The sequence below is a fragment of the Malania oleifera genome, chromosome 6 (assembly GCF_029873635.1).
Source record: "Malania oleifera isolate guangnan ecotype guangnan chromosome 6, ASM2987363v1, whole genome shotgun sequence".
Taxonomy (NCBI): Eukaryota; Viridiplantae; Streptophyta; class Magnoliopsida; order Santalales; family Ximeniaceae; genus Malania; species Malania oleifera.
Genome location: NC_080422.1, coordinates 90,236,321 through 90,254,498, shown reverse-complemented (window position 1 = coordinate 90,254,498; position 18,178 = coordinate 90,236,321). Strand labels below are relative to the sequence as shown.

At 37.1% G+C, this 18,178-nt stretch overlaps 1 protein-coding gene across 1 annotated transcript; it reads right to left on the bottom strand.

Moving 5' to 3' along the window:
• Positions 1–892: 892 nt before the first annotated feature.
• On the bottom strand, positions 893–17,631 carry LOC131157315 (serine/threonine-protein kinase VPS15). The gene is made up of 11 exons (XM_058111374.1): positions 16,998–17,631; positions 16,651–16,773; positions 16,495–16,540; positions 16,247–16,407; positions 15,081–15,160; positions 14,134–14,239; positions 6,129–6,305; positions 2,866–6,033; positions 1,996–2,243; positions 1,812–1,911; positions 893–1,301 (listed from the first exon to the last, which is right to left on the bottom strand). The coding sequence occupies exons 1-11, from the start codon at positions 17,268–17,270 to the stop codon at positions 1,125–1,127; spliced, it is 4,659 nt and encodes a 1,552-aa protein (XP_057967357.1). The 5' UTR covers positions 17,271–17,631; the 3' UTR covers positions 893–1,124.
• Between the last annotated feature and the right edge of the window lie 547 nt (positions 17,632–18,178).

The window sequence follows — 18,178 nt, the reverse complement described above, 5'->3', positions numbered from 1 at the left end:
AGACGAGGGAAAGAAGTGGAAAAGGAAGCATCTCCCAGCGGAGGGTCTTTCCAAAAATGGATACATGAACCCCTCCCCACCTCAAGTTTAGTGTGAGGGGTGAAAGAAGGATGAATCTTAGAAATGGAGCTCCATGGACTCCCCAAAGAACATCTTAAGTTAACATTGGTATCCCCCCCATTCTCATCCAACCCAAACTTACTTCTTATTACTCTATGCCAAAGGGAAGCTTCTTCTAAGGGAAGCACCATATCTTCTTTAACATTGTAACTTAAATGCTCAATCCACAAAATTAGATTTCTTCTTTCTTTCTTTTTTTCAAACGCCTCATCCACGCATCCTGAACAACAAAATTCAGCCTCGATTACCACAAGCCAATGCTACAATCATGTTTAATTTTACCATGTCAAAATGCCCAAAAAAAAAAATTCAAGAGAGAGGAGAGGCTCTCACTCAAAGTCAAACCTTTGACAGGTTCACACTAATGTAATCATAGGAAAGTGAATTCAAAACTTGTAAATTAATAACCCAATACTGCAGGTCCCAAAAGCACTGGCATTGCCTGGCAACAGAAATTCACTGAGGCACTCATTAAATTATCCAGCAAGTGAGACATAAATAAAAGAAACGAATGCAAAAGAATGCAACAAAATATGAGCATTTTGTGGTTTTCACAACAAGAACCCCACATCTGTAAATAAAATCAATCAAACTTCATAATTCACGATGATAATAAACTACCAGAATATGGCTTATTTTAGAAACCCAAGAAAAATATGCATAAACCAAAGCATGCTGTATTGAACATGAACCATATAAATGCGAAGTACTGAGGCATGAAAAAATTCTTATACTGAATACTCAAATACAACATTTTTTAAAAGAAAAAAAATCAATGGAAAATGGAAATAAAATATTATAACTTATAAACATCTAAAAATACTCCCATTTATCCATAAATCATTTCATGCTGTACAAATAATGCAGGGGTACATATAAGAAATTATGCAAGTGATCAGACATTTAATGATCTGAAAACTTTTCAACATTCTGTTTTAACATGTAATATACAATTTCAACTAACATTGGCACTATGTACAATATGTCACCCATACGCTTAACCTCTACTTCCAAACCTTGATAGCCCCATCTCTACTGCTTGAAATCAAGAGTCTCTGGTTTAACTTTACAGAAGCCAAAGCAAGAATAGAATCACGGTGACAACCTGCAGAATCAGTGGCAGCAGCTGCAAGAACAGCCTTGGCTGTCAACTTGGTTGTCAGAGGCCGTCTCTTTGTTTCCTGTTTGTGAGAAGAGAAACTCAAATTTTAGCATCACAAACTCAAATCACATAATTTATAGATTAGAAATAAAAAATAAAGAATATCAAGGAAAATAAAAAAGCTAACAACAAATAAATATCACAGCAAAAAAAATAAAGCAGGGGAAAGAGAGGTAGCAAATTTGTGCAAATAATCAGGCTTCTAATCAGGTGTGCTCTCAAATATTTTTTTTATAGAAGTGCTTCCTAATATTATTTTGAAGTAATAAATTTAGTCCATAAATCATGAGGCAAACCCCACAAGAAAGAATAAAGAACAGAAGGGCTCACAATTTTGGAAGTACTTGTTACCCAATCAGACTATAAAGTGAACCAAGGTTTCACCCTCCAATTCATTACAAATTAGGCCCCCAGTAATTTAGATTCACAAATTGTCTAAAAAAAAACACCTAGGCACCATGCTAAGTTGAGCACCTTAACATCCATTAAGAACAGACAGATAAGTGATGTGCTAAGTTATTAGAAATACCTGCACAACTTGCACCCCAAAACTAGACCGTGTTTCATAGAAATCATCATTTCCAACTCCCTTTACGGATGGTCCACATATACAATAACTTCTATCAGGACTGCAATATAGAAAACCAGAGTGGATTAAAGTGCATAACCGTCAAGAGACAAGCAAACAAAAGATAGTGAAACTCAATCCAAACCTGCAATGGTCCCAGCGGCGTATCTTCAAATCGGTACTCCCTGTTAATAAATCCCCCCCAGGCAAGGGAAGCAATGCACGGATACCAGCAAGACGAGGAGGAGGTTCATTAAGCTCATCAACTCTGTACTTTGGATTGACATTTCGTCTTAGATCTGGTTTTGAATTTGGCTTACTAGATGGCCTTGCTAAAGCCCATGGCAGGTCAGAAGTTTCACCATCACTATCATTATTTGCCACTCTAAATACCTGCAAACATAAGCAGAATGACATAAAAGTTAAGTGAATAGGAAACTGAACAAAGTAGTGATAAGAGTATTAGTAACACAAAATGCCTCATCCCAGCTATTTGGAGTTGGTGATAAGAATACTGTTACTAGTAATGCAATCTGCCTCATCCCAACTACATCAGTGACAGGAATCCAATGAAATCTGAGCAACTCATTCTCTCATTCAATAAAGTCACAAATTTGGAGTTTGGTCAATAATTCCGTACAATAATTAAAGAAATCAACCAAATTGATCCAATTACTCTTCATTTTTAGGTCTAATCCTCATCACTCCAAGATCCGTTGCTGTCATGAGAAAAGAATTTGTTACAGACTCACTTCCAATATACACTTGCTAACTTAATTTATATCCCCACTCCGAACACACACGTACTATCACTTCTAACTAGTCACTATTTACCATCTTTATGCATTTTATGATGATATTGAGGTCAGTTGGCTCTTCCATAATGTTTTACCTACATGGGATGGGTAGGATTTCTATTCATCTAAAGCCAAAAATAGTAACTTTTACAAAAGCAAGGGAGACATACCACCAATATTAACTTCTACAAATAATAAACAAAGTAATGACCACATACCTGGTGACAACTCCCATTCTCAGCATTCCAGAGAGAAACCTCATTACAACCAGCAGCAACATAAACTAAGGGCCTTGCTGTAGTAGATACAGAGGCATTCGGAGGAGGAACAAAAAGGCACAATCTGTCTATGGGGCATACAAGAGAATATTGCCATGAGTTTACAGGTAAAAGGAATCTTAGATCCCAAAGAGTAAGCACACCCCTTGAAGAACCTGACACAAACCAATTCCCGCAAGGGCCTACTATCATAGATGATACATAGCCTTCCTCAGGAATTGCCTTCAGTGTCCATGCATTTGAATTTGTCCTTGTATCCCAGAGATGGATCCCACAATTTTTGGTGCTGTACATAACCATCTGATTGGTACAACCATCAGAAGAGTAGTTCAATAAACTCAGTATGGCACCTTCACCAACATCCTTCCTTTTAATATCAGCAATACCTGAGTACTTCTCAACAACATTTCCAAGCCCTCTGGAGATGTAATCAACCGAGAACAAATGTATCACACCATCACATGCTCCAACAATGACTTGAGTGGAGCCCCGGAGCATAGCAGTGCAGAGTGCCCGGCTACCCTCCAGTGAGTAAGTAAGCCTTGATCTAAATGAGATGTCTTTTTCCAGTTTTCTTGAATCCCAGACCTTGACAGTCGAATCATCAGAAGCACTAACAAAAAAACTATGGTCGGTTGAAATGGCAATGTCGTTAACAGAAGACCGATGCTCCTGAAGGTGTGCAACCAAAACCCCACGAGGCCTCCATCCTGAATCTGGCATTGATGATGTTCTAGCAAAAGACTGCAATCCTGCTACATCATTTGGGGCGGACGCATCTTCCAAAGTAACAGAACTTCCTTTACTAGTGCCAGAAATTCCCATATCCTGTATCTTACTATTGATATAAGTCTGATCATTTTCCCTGCCTTCTGGTTCATGTACCACTCTGTAAAACTGCTTAGAACCATTAGTGATGCTAAATGAACCAGAAATAAGCTTAGGTGCTGGGACAGAGCTAGCCAAGCTAAATGGCTTATTAACTGAATCTATCCAAGGCATGGATGATGAACTAATTCCATGAGAGTTCAACTGTAATGAAGAATCAGATGCTGCAGGAGGAGTTCCAACCCCTCGTTTGTCAATGCTAAAGGAGTACAAAGGTATGCCTTCTGATGATTTATCACCCGTGTAGCTGTTCAGACCACTAACATATGGAGACATAAAGCCAGAGAACTGTAACTTCTCTGAGCTGGGATCATTAATGTTAACTGTGCTAGAAGAATTATGTATAAAGTTTTCAATAGCTCTCATCTTAGCCTCTCCATCACTGCATTCATTTGAATCCAGCTGTTGCATCCCACTACCAAGACGTTTTTGACCCTGAAGATCATGCTTCTTGTCAGGCCAGATCTTCAAAGAATTCAACTCCCCAGCTTCTTTCGTATGCAAATCCATAGTCTCCCATTGCTTGAACTGTGCCGATGGATTGTACCATATCTTTCTCTGCCTCTCTAACATGTCTGAACTCCTGGCATTGTCCAAGACTTGGTAAAATAGCTGCCTTGAGGCTGGAGGCTTTAGACATGAAAGCAGAGCCTTCTCTGAAGCAAGCGATGCTGGTTGTCTGCGCAGGAAAGGACGAATGACTGGGGCAAGGAAAACATAGGAATCCACAGCTCCTAAACTCTCACTACTAGCAGCAATGAAGGCAACAGCTGACCTTCTTACCCACTGGCTGGGATAACACAACAATAAAAAGGCACGCTCTATCATTTCAAGCAGTATCCTTTTCCGCAAGAAACCACTTCTACATAGAATAGCTAAGCAATCCAAAGCATTGACAATTACGGCCTCTGTCGCATCATTTAAAGCCTGCTCAATGTAAGGTAAAAGATATTCTTCCACACTTCTTTGGCCCACAAAGAAACAAACATAAACAATCTGCCCATAGAAAATGGCCCTTAGCTGCTCATGTCTATCATTAAGAAAAGCAGGAAGAATAGGCAATACAAAGTCATTACTCTGTCTCTGGCCAAAAAAGCAGCACAGGTTGCCAATATCTTGTAAAAGTGCTCTCCTGATATTTGGAGTTTGCTTTGGACCCATTACAAGTTCCTGGACAACCTCAGCTATGGACTTCCTCAACTGTGCAAGCTGTGCATCAGAGTTAAGCCTCTGCAGACGTCCAGATGTTTCAATGGATGGTGTCAATGACTTCTGAGGCAAACTCATTTCGTCAAGAACCCCTGCCTCACTCAAGCTTATTGAGTGAATCAAGAATCCGTAAGCAGTTAGTGCAAGTTTTGAAATATTGCTCGCATAACATATCCTCACACTTTCTTCTGGATCATCAGGAAGCATGGAAAGCATAGGTAGAATATACTCTGGAAAAATTTTTGCATCGCTGGGAGGAAAATCTCGGACTAAAGGTAGAATGTCACACAAAGCCTCTAAGGCAGCACAACGCACAATTGCAGCTGAATCAGAAAGCATTGCAATTACATAAGGAAGCACACGCTGTAAGCGATCTTCATCATTAATATATAAAGAAGAAGACTTCAACAGAAGTATTGCCCCCCTCCTCAAGTGAGGCAACTTCACATTGCGTATGCAGGAGCAAAGCAGTGAAGCAATAAGAACCATACCTTCACAGCTCATATTATCTTGAGGTAAGGGTAAGAAAGGAATACCAAAAGTATCTGACTGGCTGTCATACTCAGACATCAATGAATTCAAATCATTCATTGTAATCTTTTTCAGGAAGGGGTGATCATTTCTTTTACATGCACTGGAAATAGTTTGAAGAAATTCACCAGAGGATTGCATGCCACAATGTTTGTGGTTTTGGGAAAATGCAGCATCAGTAGCTTCTATCAGCATTTTCTTTGCACCAAAAGGATGGTTAGTTTGTTTAACATCCCTAAGTAGGGTATTGATATCACCAAGAAGTTTGAACTGATCACATATTATGCCTTTCTCTAGCTCTTCTCTTCTTCTCAAGGAGTCCTTTGTCAACCTCAAGTTCTGTTTCAAATCAATAGCCTGTGATGATCTAATACTTACGGCAATTGAAGGTGTACCTAATTCAGCGCTAATCTCCTCACTTGACTTGTTACTCATCATTTGTTTATGTATCTCGTGAAAGGCACTCTGGCACACAGCAACCTACAGCAGAAATAACATAAGAATACATAAGCACTAACGCATGACTGTTGATACATCTGAGAACATAAAAATATTGAATTACAAAAGTTCCTTACCCTTGTATCAGAATCAAGAGGATTCAAGCACGAATAAAAATTATGCAGAAATGGCGAGAAATACGTCGGAAAAACAACAGCTGCATAGCTCTGCAGGTAGCTGTCAGCAGAGAGTCGTAACTCTGGATCCAACTGAATCATATGAAGAATCATCTGGCGGATTCCAGAATCTCGAATCTGCACTCATGGCAAATGCAGTTGCCAATCTTATTACCAATAATAAATGCATATCAACATAAGAAAAAAATTTCCATGGAACTCTATGGGGACATATATCTATACTATATATAAAAGTCCAAATGATGTAAATTATTGACAAAAATATCAATATCTTTTAAATATAAGAAAAAAATGTTCCTAAAAGGATTAATTTATACCAGAATTATATAAATTCTCATTCTGAATATTTATTTTATATAGTTTGAGTTTTGAACCTGAAAAATTTTGTGGATAAATTTGATTGCTTCATACACCAATTGAGAAAGATTTTGTTTCTATTGCAGAACATCAAATAATTCTTCACATTTAAGATTTTAGTGATCTATTATTATTTGAACTTCAACAAACATCCCTCACATCTATATCTATTTTGATACTATATATAGAAGTATGAATTGTGCAAATCTTTCTGTGAACAAAAATTTCCACGTCTTCTAGAAATAGGAGAAAACATTCTTTCAAATAACTAATTTCAACCAAAATTATACAAATTATTTTAAAAGTATTTATTATAGATAGCTTAACATTTAGGCTAAAAAAATATTTTGCATGATTTGATTTGCCTCCTACACCAGTTAAGGACTTGGTTTCCGTTACAGAGGATAAAATAAGTTTTCACAATAAAAATTGCAGTAATTCATTTTTAATCTTTAAACAATTACACATGCAATATAATCACTCTTTTCCAGGGAGTTTTGGTTGACCATGATTACACATGGGGTATCATGATTCTTTTAGGGCTGAGAAAAAGGTGTTTAACTTTGATAGATTGGATAATGGTTCTAGCTCTTTACGCATCTCCGAATTGGGCAGAAAGCAGATGTCATTTGTGTTGAACAATGAAGAACTTCAGTGGGTCCTGCATCAAATTATCTCAGGTTGGTCTGGACCATGTGGATAGGAAAAAAGCTCGAAGATTTGCCCTTGAAGATGAAAGGAGGTTTCATGCACAGGAAGTTGCTCGTAAATAATTGGGGTCATTTTTTGTGCCTGAAAGATTCAGAGAAAAGGGACAGAGCCAATCTATTCGCAGGCCTCGAGGTGGTGGATGTTATTGCTGAACATGAAAGAAATTTCTTGTTCCAGGGACGAAAGCCAGCAAAGGAGCAGAGTATTGGTTCTGCATTGCAGGGAGTGCAGGTAGACAAACTTACGTAGGACCAGAGATCAGGGTAGAACCAGAGTGTCAGAAAATTTTGTCTGAGCTGTATGCTGATGTTCTTCATAGTACTCCAGAAATGGACTAGAAAATCATGATTCACCAGCAAAGTTAAGCTCCATAATTACAGGGATCCATTTGTGAATTATGGCAGGGAAGGGTTCCATTCTTTTTGCAGCATGCAAGGAAGGAGAGGGGACAGCATATTGATTTTGGAAAATCCAAATCAAATTTGAATTTTAAATGTTACGGGGTTAATGGATTTGGATCTTACAATATTGAGCCTGAGGATACCGGGACTCAGAATACACAGCACAGGAATCACAAGTGGGCCATAAAAACTGTAAACCTTAATGGGCCCAATTTAAGTGGTAAGAACCCAGTATAGGTAGATCCAAATGCACAAAGTGGGTCAGGTCCCTTTATTGACATAAAAGGAAGCTGAAGTGAGCCAAACAGGTTCATCCCCGCTCTTGACTCACAACAGGAAGCCAAAAGGATCAATCAAACTGCTAAAAGGAGATACAGGACTGAGAAGGCCTGGGTGAGAAGATCAGATTCCATTTGGGACACTGCTGACTTCCGCAATCCCAGGGCTGGTTCTCTGCTACAGCTTAGGAATGAAGTGCAGATACACTCAACAGAGAGCTGGTGCACAACAAAAGCTCGGTGCATGACTTTCAGTTCATTCATACAGGTCCAGGAGGATGACTGGCATGTAGGCACTGAAGACAATGTTTGCTCGAATATGTTCTGAAGATAGACGGGAAAATTCAGGGCCTTCAGGCCTTTGTTTCAGTTAAATCCATCTCGTCATTACAGGCCTTTGCTGGACTGTGTTGTTCACCAGCAAGCCATCAAAGTTGCAGGATATGAGAGAAGGTATTTTCAAAGAAGTTGTGGGCAGCCTGTTTGAGGAAGATGAAGGACTTCTTATAGATCAGCTGAGAGAAGTGGATAATTATAATGAGCGTCATTTAAAGGGGAGTCAGGAATACCAGAGATATTACACATCATAGATAGTATTGAAGCTGAAGCAGCTACAGGAGTATGCGCCAAAGTTGAACCAGGTACTGGAGAGGAAGTTACAAAAGATGATGAGGATGATACAAAGGAGGTAATTTTTTCTGAATCTGCACAGGTGGGTGTTCGCCATTAGGGCCACAAATGAGCCAAGCTGCTCATGAGCTACTCGGTGCTCAGATCGATTATGGCTCACTCAAACTCATTATTAAGTTAAACAAGCCAAACCCAAGTTTCAAGGTCGTCAACTAAAATGTATAGTTTTTTTTTCTTAGTTATTCACAATACAACAACAACAAACCAAGACTCAAATCCCTCTAGGTGGAATCGGCTACATGAATCCTTTTCCGCCAATTTACAATATTGTGGGCAATTTCCTCTAACAAATTCAAGGCCATTAAATCCTTGCTCACAATAACTAGTTCACTCCTCCTCACTCGCGCACTACTTAGCCTACTTTGCATATGTCCAAACCACCTGAATCGTCCCTCCCTTATCTTCTACAGAAACTACGCCTACCTTACCATGAATATGTTCATTCCTTAATCTATCTTTTAACATTATACCACTCATCCATCTTAGTATTCTCATCTCAGCAACTTTTACTTTTTTGATATTGTTTCTAAATTGCTCAACATTTTAATCCATATAGCATAGCTGATCTTATAGTCGTCCTACAAAACCTGCCTTTTAATTGTAATGCTGCATTTGGGAGAATGGATTTTGGACCTTGGATTTGGATTTTGGTGGATTTGGACAAATTTAAATACAATTTTATATTACACCTTATCCAAATCCAATACAAATCCAAATCCAAATCCAATGCCTCTCCAAACATAGGATAAGGGTCGTCTCCAACCACACAGCACACTCGAGCCACTTCTCCATTTTACCCAACCCACTTTAACTCTACACATTACATTTTTTTAGTTTCTCCTTCAGCTTGAATAATAGATCCAAGGTATCAAAAACTATTAGTCTTATTAAATTTTTGACCATCAAGTTTAACCTTTTCTCCAATATTCCTCCTACTATGGTTGAAATTACAATTCATTTATTCTGTCTTATTTCTACTTATCCTAAAACCTCTAGGTTCTAAAGATTCTCTCCATAATTCTAACTTAGATTCTACTCCATCCCTAATTTCATCAATCAAGACAATATCATCTACAAACAATATACACCGTGAAATAGCATTTTGGATACTCCTAGTAAGTTCATCCATCACTATAGCAAAACAAGGGCTGAAAGCAGGTGAGCCTATTGTGATGGAAATTCTCAAGCCTCTCCAACAATAGTCCTAATACTAGTCATTACTCGATCCTAAATATCTTTAATGACATCAATATACCTACTATGACATCAATAAATTGTTCACAATCATTTATTTTAATATTTCCCAAATTTTCATTTATAATTTCTATAACTTAATATGAGTTTCTCATATTTCTTTAAGCGAAATTGAAATTTCTATCGAAATCTAGTTTTCCGTCAAATTGTTATATATTAAGACCCTAGATATTTCCGTCGAAATAAAAATTTTAGACCTTTGGTTTCCATGTTGTACTGAGTGAAAGATGCCTTTCCTAGTATTTCTCAAGAGATTTTTGTTAGGCCACTTCTGGATCATTTTTCCCTACATTTTGGATTCTTCTCATGTCCAACTAGGTCCCACAATACTCAAATTTGAAAATATGCATCCTCATCCTTATTTCATTTTTCGTTGAAGATTCTTGGGTAATAGCTTAAATGAGGGCTAGGAGGAACTTAGATTTATGTAGAGGTTGAAAGCTCTAAAGGTAGCATTGAAAGATGAAATAAGGAAGCCTTTGGTGACTAGAGGATCAAGGACGCTAGTACTTTGAAGGAGATATAGCATATTGATCATTTGAAGAAGTTGGATAATGTTCCAAAGGACTTAACTTATAGAAGGGTTTCTCTAAGAATGATTTTGAGGCTTTATTGTTGGAGGAATAAATGAGTTGGAGGCAAAAGGTTAGATTTAAGTGGCTTAAGAAAGGAGATTGTAGTGTGAGATTTTTTCATACAGTGGCTTAAGGTAGACATAGGAGTGTGATTTAAGAGTTGGAATCCAATAGGGGTGGTGTTAAGGATCCAGTGCATATTTCGAAGGAAATTACGAGATTCTTTATGAATATGTAAAAGTAGAACTTTTGTCAGCCTATGGTTAAGGGTTGGACTCTAGTCCAATTTACGATTACATGTCAAGTTGGTTGGAATGACTTTAGACGAGGAAGAGATTAAGCAATCTGCTTGGAATTGATAAAGGAGAAAGCTCTAAACAGATTTAATTTGGCCTTTTTTCATAAGTGTTGGGATGTGATTAGAGTAGAACTGTATAAGGTGTTTCAGGGGTTTCATGCTAGTGAGGTGGTCCCAACGAGTATGAATTTGGTTTTTATCACCTCAATTCCCAAGAAAGAATGATTTGTTAGAGTTAGCAATTTAGACCTACTACTAGTTTGACAAGAATTTATAAAATCATTGCTAGGTTTCATAGGATTGAGGTGATACAGAGTGCAATTTCTAATTCTCAAACAGGTTTTTTAGGATGTATGTATACTTTGGATGCTGTCTTTGTAGCTAATGAGGTTTTGGATCCTTTATCTCCTTTTATTTTATTTCAATAGCTGATTTAAGTAGTATGATATTGAGAAGGCCACTGATAGGGAGAAATTATTAGATACACCCAATATACCACCTAACATGTTAATTGGTACACCAGGACCAATATGATTTTACAATGTGCATGGTTTGTCAGAGAAAAAATAGTTATACCTGCCTAATTCAGGTAAAATCATATTGGTCCTATGGACAATAGACCAAACAACATGCTCAGTGGTACACCTTGTGTACCTAATAATTTCTCATTAACAGGGGCATTGTCTTGTAGGCGGGATGGAGTGATCATGTCTCATCTGCAGTTTAATGATACAATTATTTTCTTGATATTTGATAAGATGATAGGAACTCTTTTTTCAATAATCTCACTCTTCTATTGGTCTTTTAGTTTCAGGCTTAAGATTAATTTATGTTGAGCATGATCAATCTGCAATTAATTTGACTCTCAAGGTGTCTAGCTCCAGGCTTGTTGTGCTTGTAGATTGGACTTTTCAGTGGCCTTTGCCTTATATAGCAATCCCTTTTTGGGTGCAAATCCTCGGCCTACGAGGTTTTGGGATCCAAAGATCAACAACACCAACAACAACAACAACAAGCCTTAAATCCCATTATGTAGGGTTGGCTACATGAATCCACTTCTGCCAATTCACCCAATCAAGAGCATTTTCCTGTATAAGATTAAGGGCTATAAAATTATTCCTCACTGCCTCATTCCAAGTTATTTTAGGTCTACCCCTATCCTTTTTCATGCCAAAAATAATTACTAACTCACTCCTCCTCACAGGTGCTCTAATAGGCCTACATTTCAAATGCCCAAACCATCAAAGTCGCCCCTCCCTTATCTCGTTCTCGATCAGTACTATGCCTAAATTAGTGTGTATATGCTTGTTTCTTATTTTATTTTTTAATGTTATACCACTCATCCACCTTAACATTCGCATTTCAGCAAATTTTATTTTTTTGTATATGTTGTTTCTTAGTTCCCTAACATTTTGAACCATAAAGCATATTCTGCCTTATAGCTGTCTTATAAAACTTTTCTTCTAATTTTAAAAGTATTCCACGATCATCCAACACGTTTCACGCACTCCTTCATTTTACCCAACCTATTTCAATTTTATGCATTACATCTTCTTCAATTTCCCTTTCCGCTTGCCTAATAGATTTAAGACATTGAAATCTATTAGTGCTATTAATTTCTTGATTATCAAGTTTAATCTTCTCTCCACTACTACTCCTTACATTACTGAAATTATATTTCATATATTCTATCTTATTCCTACTTATCCTAACCTTTAGACTCTAATGCGGTTCTTCAAAGTTCTAACTTAAATTCCACTCCACTCCTACTATCATCAATCAGCACAATATCATTGGCAAACAACATAGACCAAGAGATCTCATTTTCAATATTCCTAGTAAGTTCATCAATCACTAAAGTAAAATGACAAAGACTCAAAGTAGAACTTTGATGTACACATATTGTAATTGGAAAATCACTAGATTCTCCTCCTACAGTCCTAAGGCTAGTCACTAATCTATCATAGAAATCCTTAATGAACCCAATGGGTGGCCCGTAAAATTGAGAGGATTATGCAAAATTTTCTTTGTTCAAGAGTGTGTGATAAAAGGGATCATCTGAGTTTGGAGTAAATTGGTAGGTCTAGGGAGGAGGGAGGTTAGGTCATGGTAACTTGGTCTCTAAACACATTGTTTTGGTGGGTAAATGGTTATGGCAATTACCTTGGGAAACTGATTCTAAAGAAAATTTGGTTAGCAAGATAATGGGTGGGATGCTCATATTGTAGCTAGAGTTCTGCTTGTAAGCCCCTAGAAAGTCATTGTAATCAATTGTAGTGTTTTGATCCATAACATCATAGCATCCACCAAAAACCTAATAAAGCATATCGGGTCATACAGATTTGATTGGAACTAGATTGTGTGTTAACGTCCATGTGGATGTTACACAGCAAGGAATTTGCAATTGTGTCTACTTCTACTGCTATTTGGGTTATTTGGTTGGAGAGAAAAATCCTAGATTTTTTGAGATCTTGGACTGCCTATGGATTTGATTTGGACAGGATTGTGTTAGTGTCCATGTGGGTGTTCATTGCAAGGTGTTTTGGGAATGCGTGTCTTTTTATGTTCAACACAATTGGCTAGCTCTTCTTAGTCAAAGATTTCTTTTTGTATTACCTTCTTCTATTTCTTTTTTTCTTTTTTCTTTTTTTGAGGATTTCTCATCTTTTTTACATTCTTCTTCCTTAGTAAATTTCTTTTTCAATTGAAAAAAAAAAAATCATTGATCTTTAACTTCAATTGTCATCATTTCTTATCACAGTAAACCAAAAGGTAAATTTTACAACTAAGATAAATGATGGTTGAGAAAACAAAATATAAGCAGTGGTACGCAAATGCTAAACAGAATACATTCTAAAAAATGTAGAAATATAGAATAAGTCAACCTCTTTACGTCTTCAAAAGCTCTTACAACATAATACCACTGAGATGAACAATAAACCTAATTTTTTAAAGTTAATAATCAAAATAAAATTATAGACTTAAAACACCTTTCCGATAACAAAGGTCAAACTAACAACTGTGAGAAAATATGTATGGGGAATGCCAAGCTACAAAACTTTCTAAGTAAGCAAAATGACCCTACACTTCCATCAAGGTTGATGGCAATTTTATATAATAAAGTAGGGTTTTGCTGGTATAATAGAATGGATACAATGCTAATATACAACAACTAAGCATGTTCCTATAGGATTATTATGATGCCAAATATGAACCTACTTTTTCCTTGAAGTTGAGGACAATTTTGAAAATAAATTAAGGGTATTCTTTGATTGATAAAAGTTGGTATGATGCTAACCTACTCATAAAATGTTGTCAGATAGCATTTCCCTTTACATACACACACAAACACACATATTTATAGAGAGAGAGAGATAAAACCTTCTCAAGATGTTGGCTAGGATCATATTGCCCTCTACGATAGGCAAGTAGCTGGGATAGTTCAAAGAGTGGCTGACCCTCAAGAAAGAGTTCTGCTATTACACACCTGAAACAAAAGCAAGTTGGGCATATATATATATATATACATACATATATATAATCTGTAACCATGATAACATCAAAAAAACACTTGCAGTAAGACAGGATAATATGTTTGAAATAAGGTATATCACACAACAGAGCAATACTGCTGCAGTGCTGCCTTAACAAAGAGACTTTTTTACTCAACTTGCTCCACGAACAAATCACACAACATGTTCACTAAACATGAAAAGGAATGGGAGTATAGCAACAAATGGCAATATATTGGCACATTTTTTCAGCAATAGCGGGCTGTCGTTAAGCAATAGATGTGAAATACCAAAATCTCAACTACGCATCTGACCAAAGAGGCAAAGAGAAAGAAGTATCCAGCTTGAGCTGGATGCACTGGCTTTACAAGGGTGCAAAAAAGCAATTATTAATAGTGATAGCATCCCAAAACATTTTTCACATAAAGTACAATACAAAACAACATAGTAAATTCCTGCACTAGGTCATTGTGGCATTTCACATAAAGAAAAATTAAGGATAGTTTTTATCTCTTGTAGAACAAATCTTACCCCATCTAAATATTCCATATCTATTTTGTACAAAAAAAGATTTGCAGCACCCCAAATCTTCCCCAAAAAAAAAATTTGTGCACTCTATTAGTGTTTATTCATTTTCACAAGTTTGGGTAATTCTTCTTCAACATCAATGTTGACCTTGATATTGAACCAAAAACATTTGACTTTGATATAGCTTCATTGCAATTGCAATTGTAAAAGTCTAATATCATGGTTGACCTTGATTCTTCTAAGCCATCAACTTGCCCCAAGACAATATTAAAGGTGGATAATGCTCACCCTACGGCAAAGATGTCCATGGATGGCTTTAAGGGTGCATCTTGAGCTACTTGCATCTCACCCCCATGCTCATAAAATCTCTGTAAATTTTTATAAAAAAAAAAGTTTAGTAAGAATTGCATCCACAAAGATGATATCACAAAAAGGAAAATTTAGTCATTGGCTATCCACCTACTAATAATAAATAAACTAGCATATGCAAATTGTAGGCATGAAATTTATTTCATAAGAACCTACATCCTAACTAGACAACTTCTATCTATTCACAAAACCCGCAATCTAAGAGTGCAGATATAGGTACATATAGGGAATAATATGAAATGCTATACTGCTATTATTTCCACCATACCTTAGATCAGTCTAATCTTGACACTGATGAACGTGGCTCACTTGGAATAGATCATATAAACTAGTTCCCTTGGCAACCATTTCTTATTTCCAGTTAACCTTTCCGACAAACCTCTGAGAAACTTACAGTGCCTTCAACTTGCGGCAGTGATGGCATTGGTAATGGTCCCACTGTGGCAACAGTGGTGATAATGGCTTTTGGCTTTTCTTGTGTGGAAGGCCATTATTGACAGTAATTAAAATCGTGGTGCTGAAACTAACCAGGTGTTATTGGTATTGACTGCCTTAATGTGATGAACAAAGTAGCTCTTCTAGTGGTTGTAGATGTGATGGTGGAAGAGATTGGCTTACAAAAGAGAGATGGCAAAAACAGTGAATGCTATGCAGTTGAAATAATAATGCTGTGAAGAAGGTGACAGCAATGGTGGAGTGAGCGGCCAACTGGCCATAGAGGTGGAGATGGTACCAATAGTAGAAGCACAAAGTGATGGCGGTAGAAGGCTAGAAGCAACCATTAAGAACTTATAATTGTGAGGCTTAGGAGTGCTAATGATTAAAGAAGCTCTATGGAATGCTGTTATTTTTCAATATGTAACCAAACTATTTACGACTTCTAGAATAGAAACAAATGATGTTACTCATATGTATAAGCATAAGCTCACTCTATAAGATATTACATTACATTATCCACAACAGATTTGCAAGAGTTCTCTGTACAAGCATCTAGAGATGATAAACAAACATAAGCTCTAAATTCGAAGCCACAGAAAGTCTAGTGATTCCACAACAAATCACAACGACAAACATATATAACTAACCTCCGGTGCGAGATAACAGAGCCTTCTTCCTCCGGTGTCAAAGAAAAATGAGAAATCTGAGGGATCATCATGGGGAATGTAAGTGGGTTTAAATGATGCAAAGTCAGCGAGGTATAGCCAATTCCAGGAAGTGACCAGGACATTCTCGCACTTAATGTCACCTGCAACCATGTACATTATTACGAATAACACAACACTGTACCACCATGTTGAAAGCAGATTAATTTTTCCGGAGCAACAAAGCTCACCGTGACAAACTCCATTTTCATGGCTCTGTTTAACAGCATACAGTAGCTGCACCAATACCGGATAATAAGACACCATTAAATGCATAAATTTGCACATGCAAGTGTAGGTGGGAGGAGAGGGGGGGGGGGGGGGCGAGAAAGAGAAGGAGAAAATACCTGAAAAGCCAACCATTTCTTCTCCACCAGACTGAGGAAAGGCCGCGTACCCAACCGGTCGTGCAGATTGTTGAAGAAGTATTGCCTTAAAAGATAAGCCGCTTTATCGGTTTCAAGCCAAAACTGCAATTATGCCCCAGTTTGTTCCCCACAAAAAATGAAAAAGGAAAGGAAAAAAGCAATTATAAATTTCTCACCATTTAATGCCCCAAAAATTAAACTAAAACACCACTCAACTCAGCCTAATGCAACGATTTCACCAATAAAAAAATCAATTCATGTTTCTTCTCGACTTTCTCGGGAAACAAATAAACAAAGTGGAGTACGAATTTGATATAAATTGAGACCTGGAAAGGCCAGACGTGGGGGTGGTCGAGAGCACGGAAGATATCTCTGATTTGGGAGAGGCGGCGCTCGTAATCCCTAAGATCGATGAAATCGCCGCGCTTGAAGTAGACTTTGACGAGGACGAGGCCCTCATCGTGCTTGCACTGGATGGACTTGAAGAAACGGCCGCGGCCAAGCACCTCCTTCAGCACCAGGTTGTAGGAGGAAGGCAGGTCGTGGAGGTAGTACTCGGAGGCCGACGCCTGCGTCGTGCGCGCGATCTTGTTGCCCATCTCTCTCTCTCACCGCCGGCGGCTCTGGCTCTCTTCTCGCCCTCCTCCTCGCGACTCCGAACTACTCCGTAATAGCATCGCGACCTCGACGGCTACAGTGACGGCGGTGAAGAAGACGACGACGGCGTCCTGTCCGGCGGGCGAAGCAGCTCGCTCAAAACAGACTTCTTTTAGACGTAAAGGCACTGGGGGACGGGCAATTTTCCTCCGCAGAGTTTCGAAACGGAATGGACGAAACGTCTTCTTTATCCAGACTTACTGCAAACGGCTCTGTTGATGAATCAATTTTAATTTTTAAACAAATTCTATCATCCTATTTTCAAGCCTGGGTATTATTATCAATGGAAATTAAACAAATATTAAAATTTAAAGTTTAGTCATCTGTTTATTTAATAGTTTTAAAAATAATCAAATTTAAAATAATTCAAATAAAATTAAAATGAAAGTATATAATTAAAGATGAAAAAGTAAAAAGATACAAATTAAAAAATATTTTAATAATTTTGCTAATTATTGTGTTTTTAATATTATTTTTTGGTGCTCAAAGAAAAACTTTATTGTATGTAATAGCTGAAAATTAAATAAAAATATTTCAGAATAAATATAATTTTTTCAAATTTTTAGAAATTTTATGAATATTTTATTAAGATTTTAATTCACTTAATTGTTTTATTTTAAATTTTAGTCAAAATTGTGCATAAAATGTATGATTTGATTCAAAAAAGTAAATTCTATATACTAAATCCCAATTGAAAATTATAAAATTTTATTTCTAAATTTGCTGCAAAATTAGAAATAAAAAATACAAATGTACTTAGGTATATTGTCATAGCATTCTTTATTATAATGCAATGGAAATAGAAAACATATAATTGTCTGTATTACATTAAAATATAAAAATTGTAAAT

Coding starts and splice junctions, on each gene's coding strand:
- LOC131157315 (XM_058111374.1), bottom strand. CDS start 17,270: ATGGGCAACAAGATCGCGCGCACGACGCAGGCGTCGGCCTCCGAGTAC. Junction 16,541..16,650: donor AGAAATGGTTGGCTTTTCAG/GTATTTTCTCCT, acceptor GTATTGGTGCAG/CTACTGTATGCTGTTAAACA. Junction 2,244..2,865: donor AGAATGGGAGTTGTCACCAG/GTATGTGGTCAT, acceptor TTATGTTTGCAG/GTATTTAGAGTGGCAAATAA.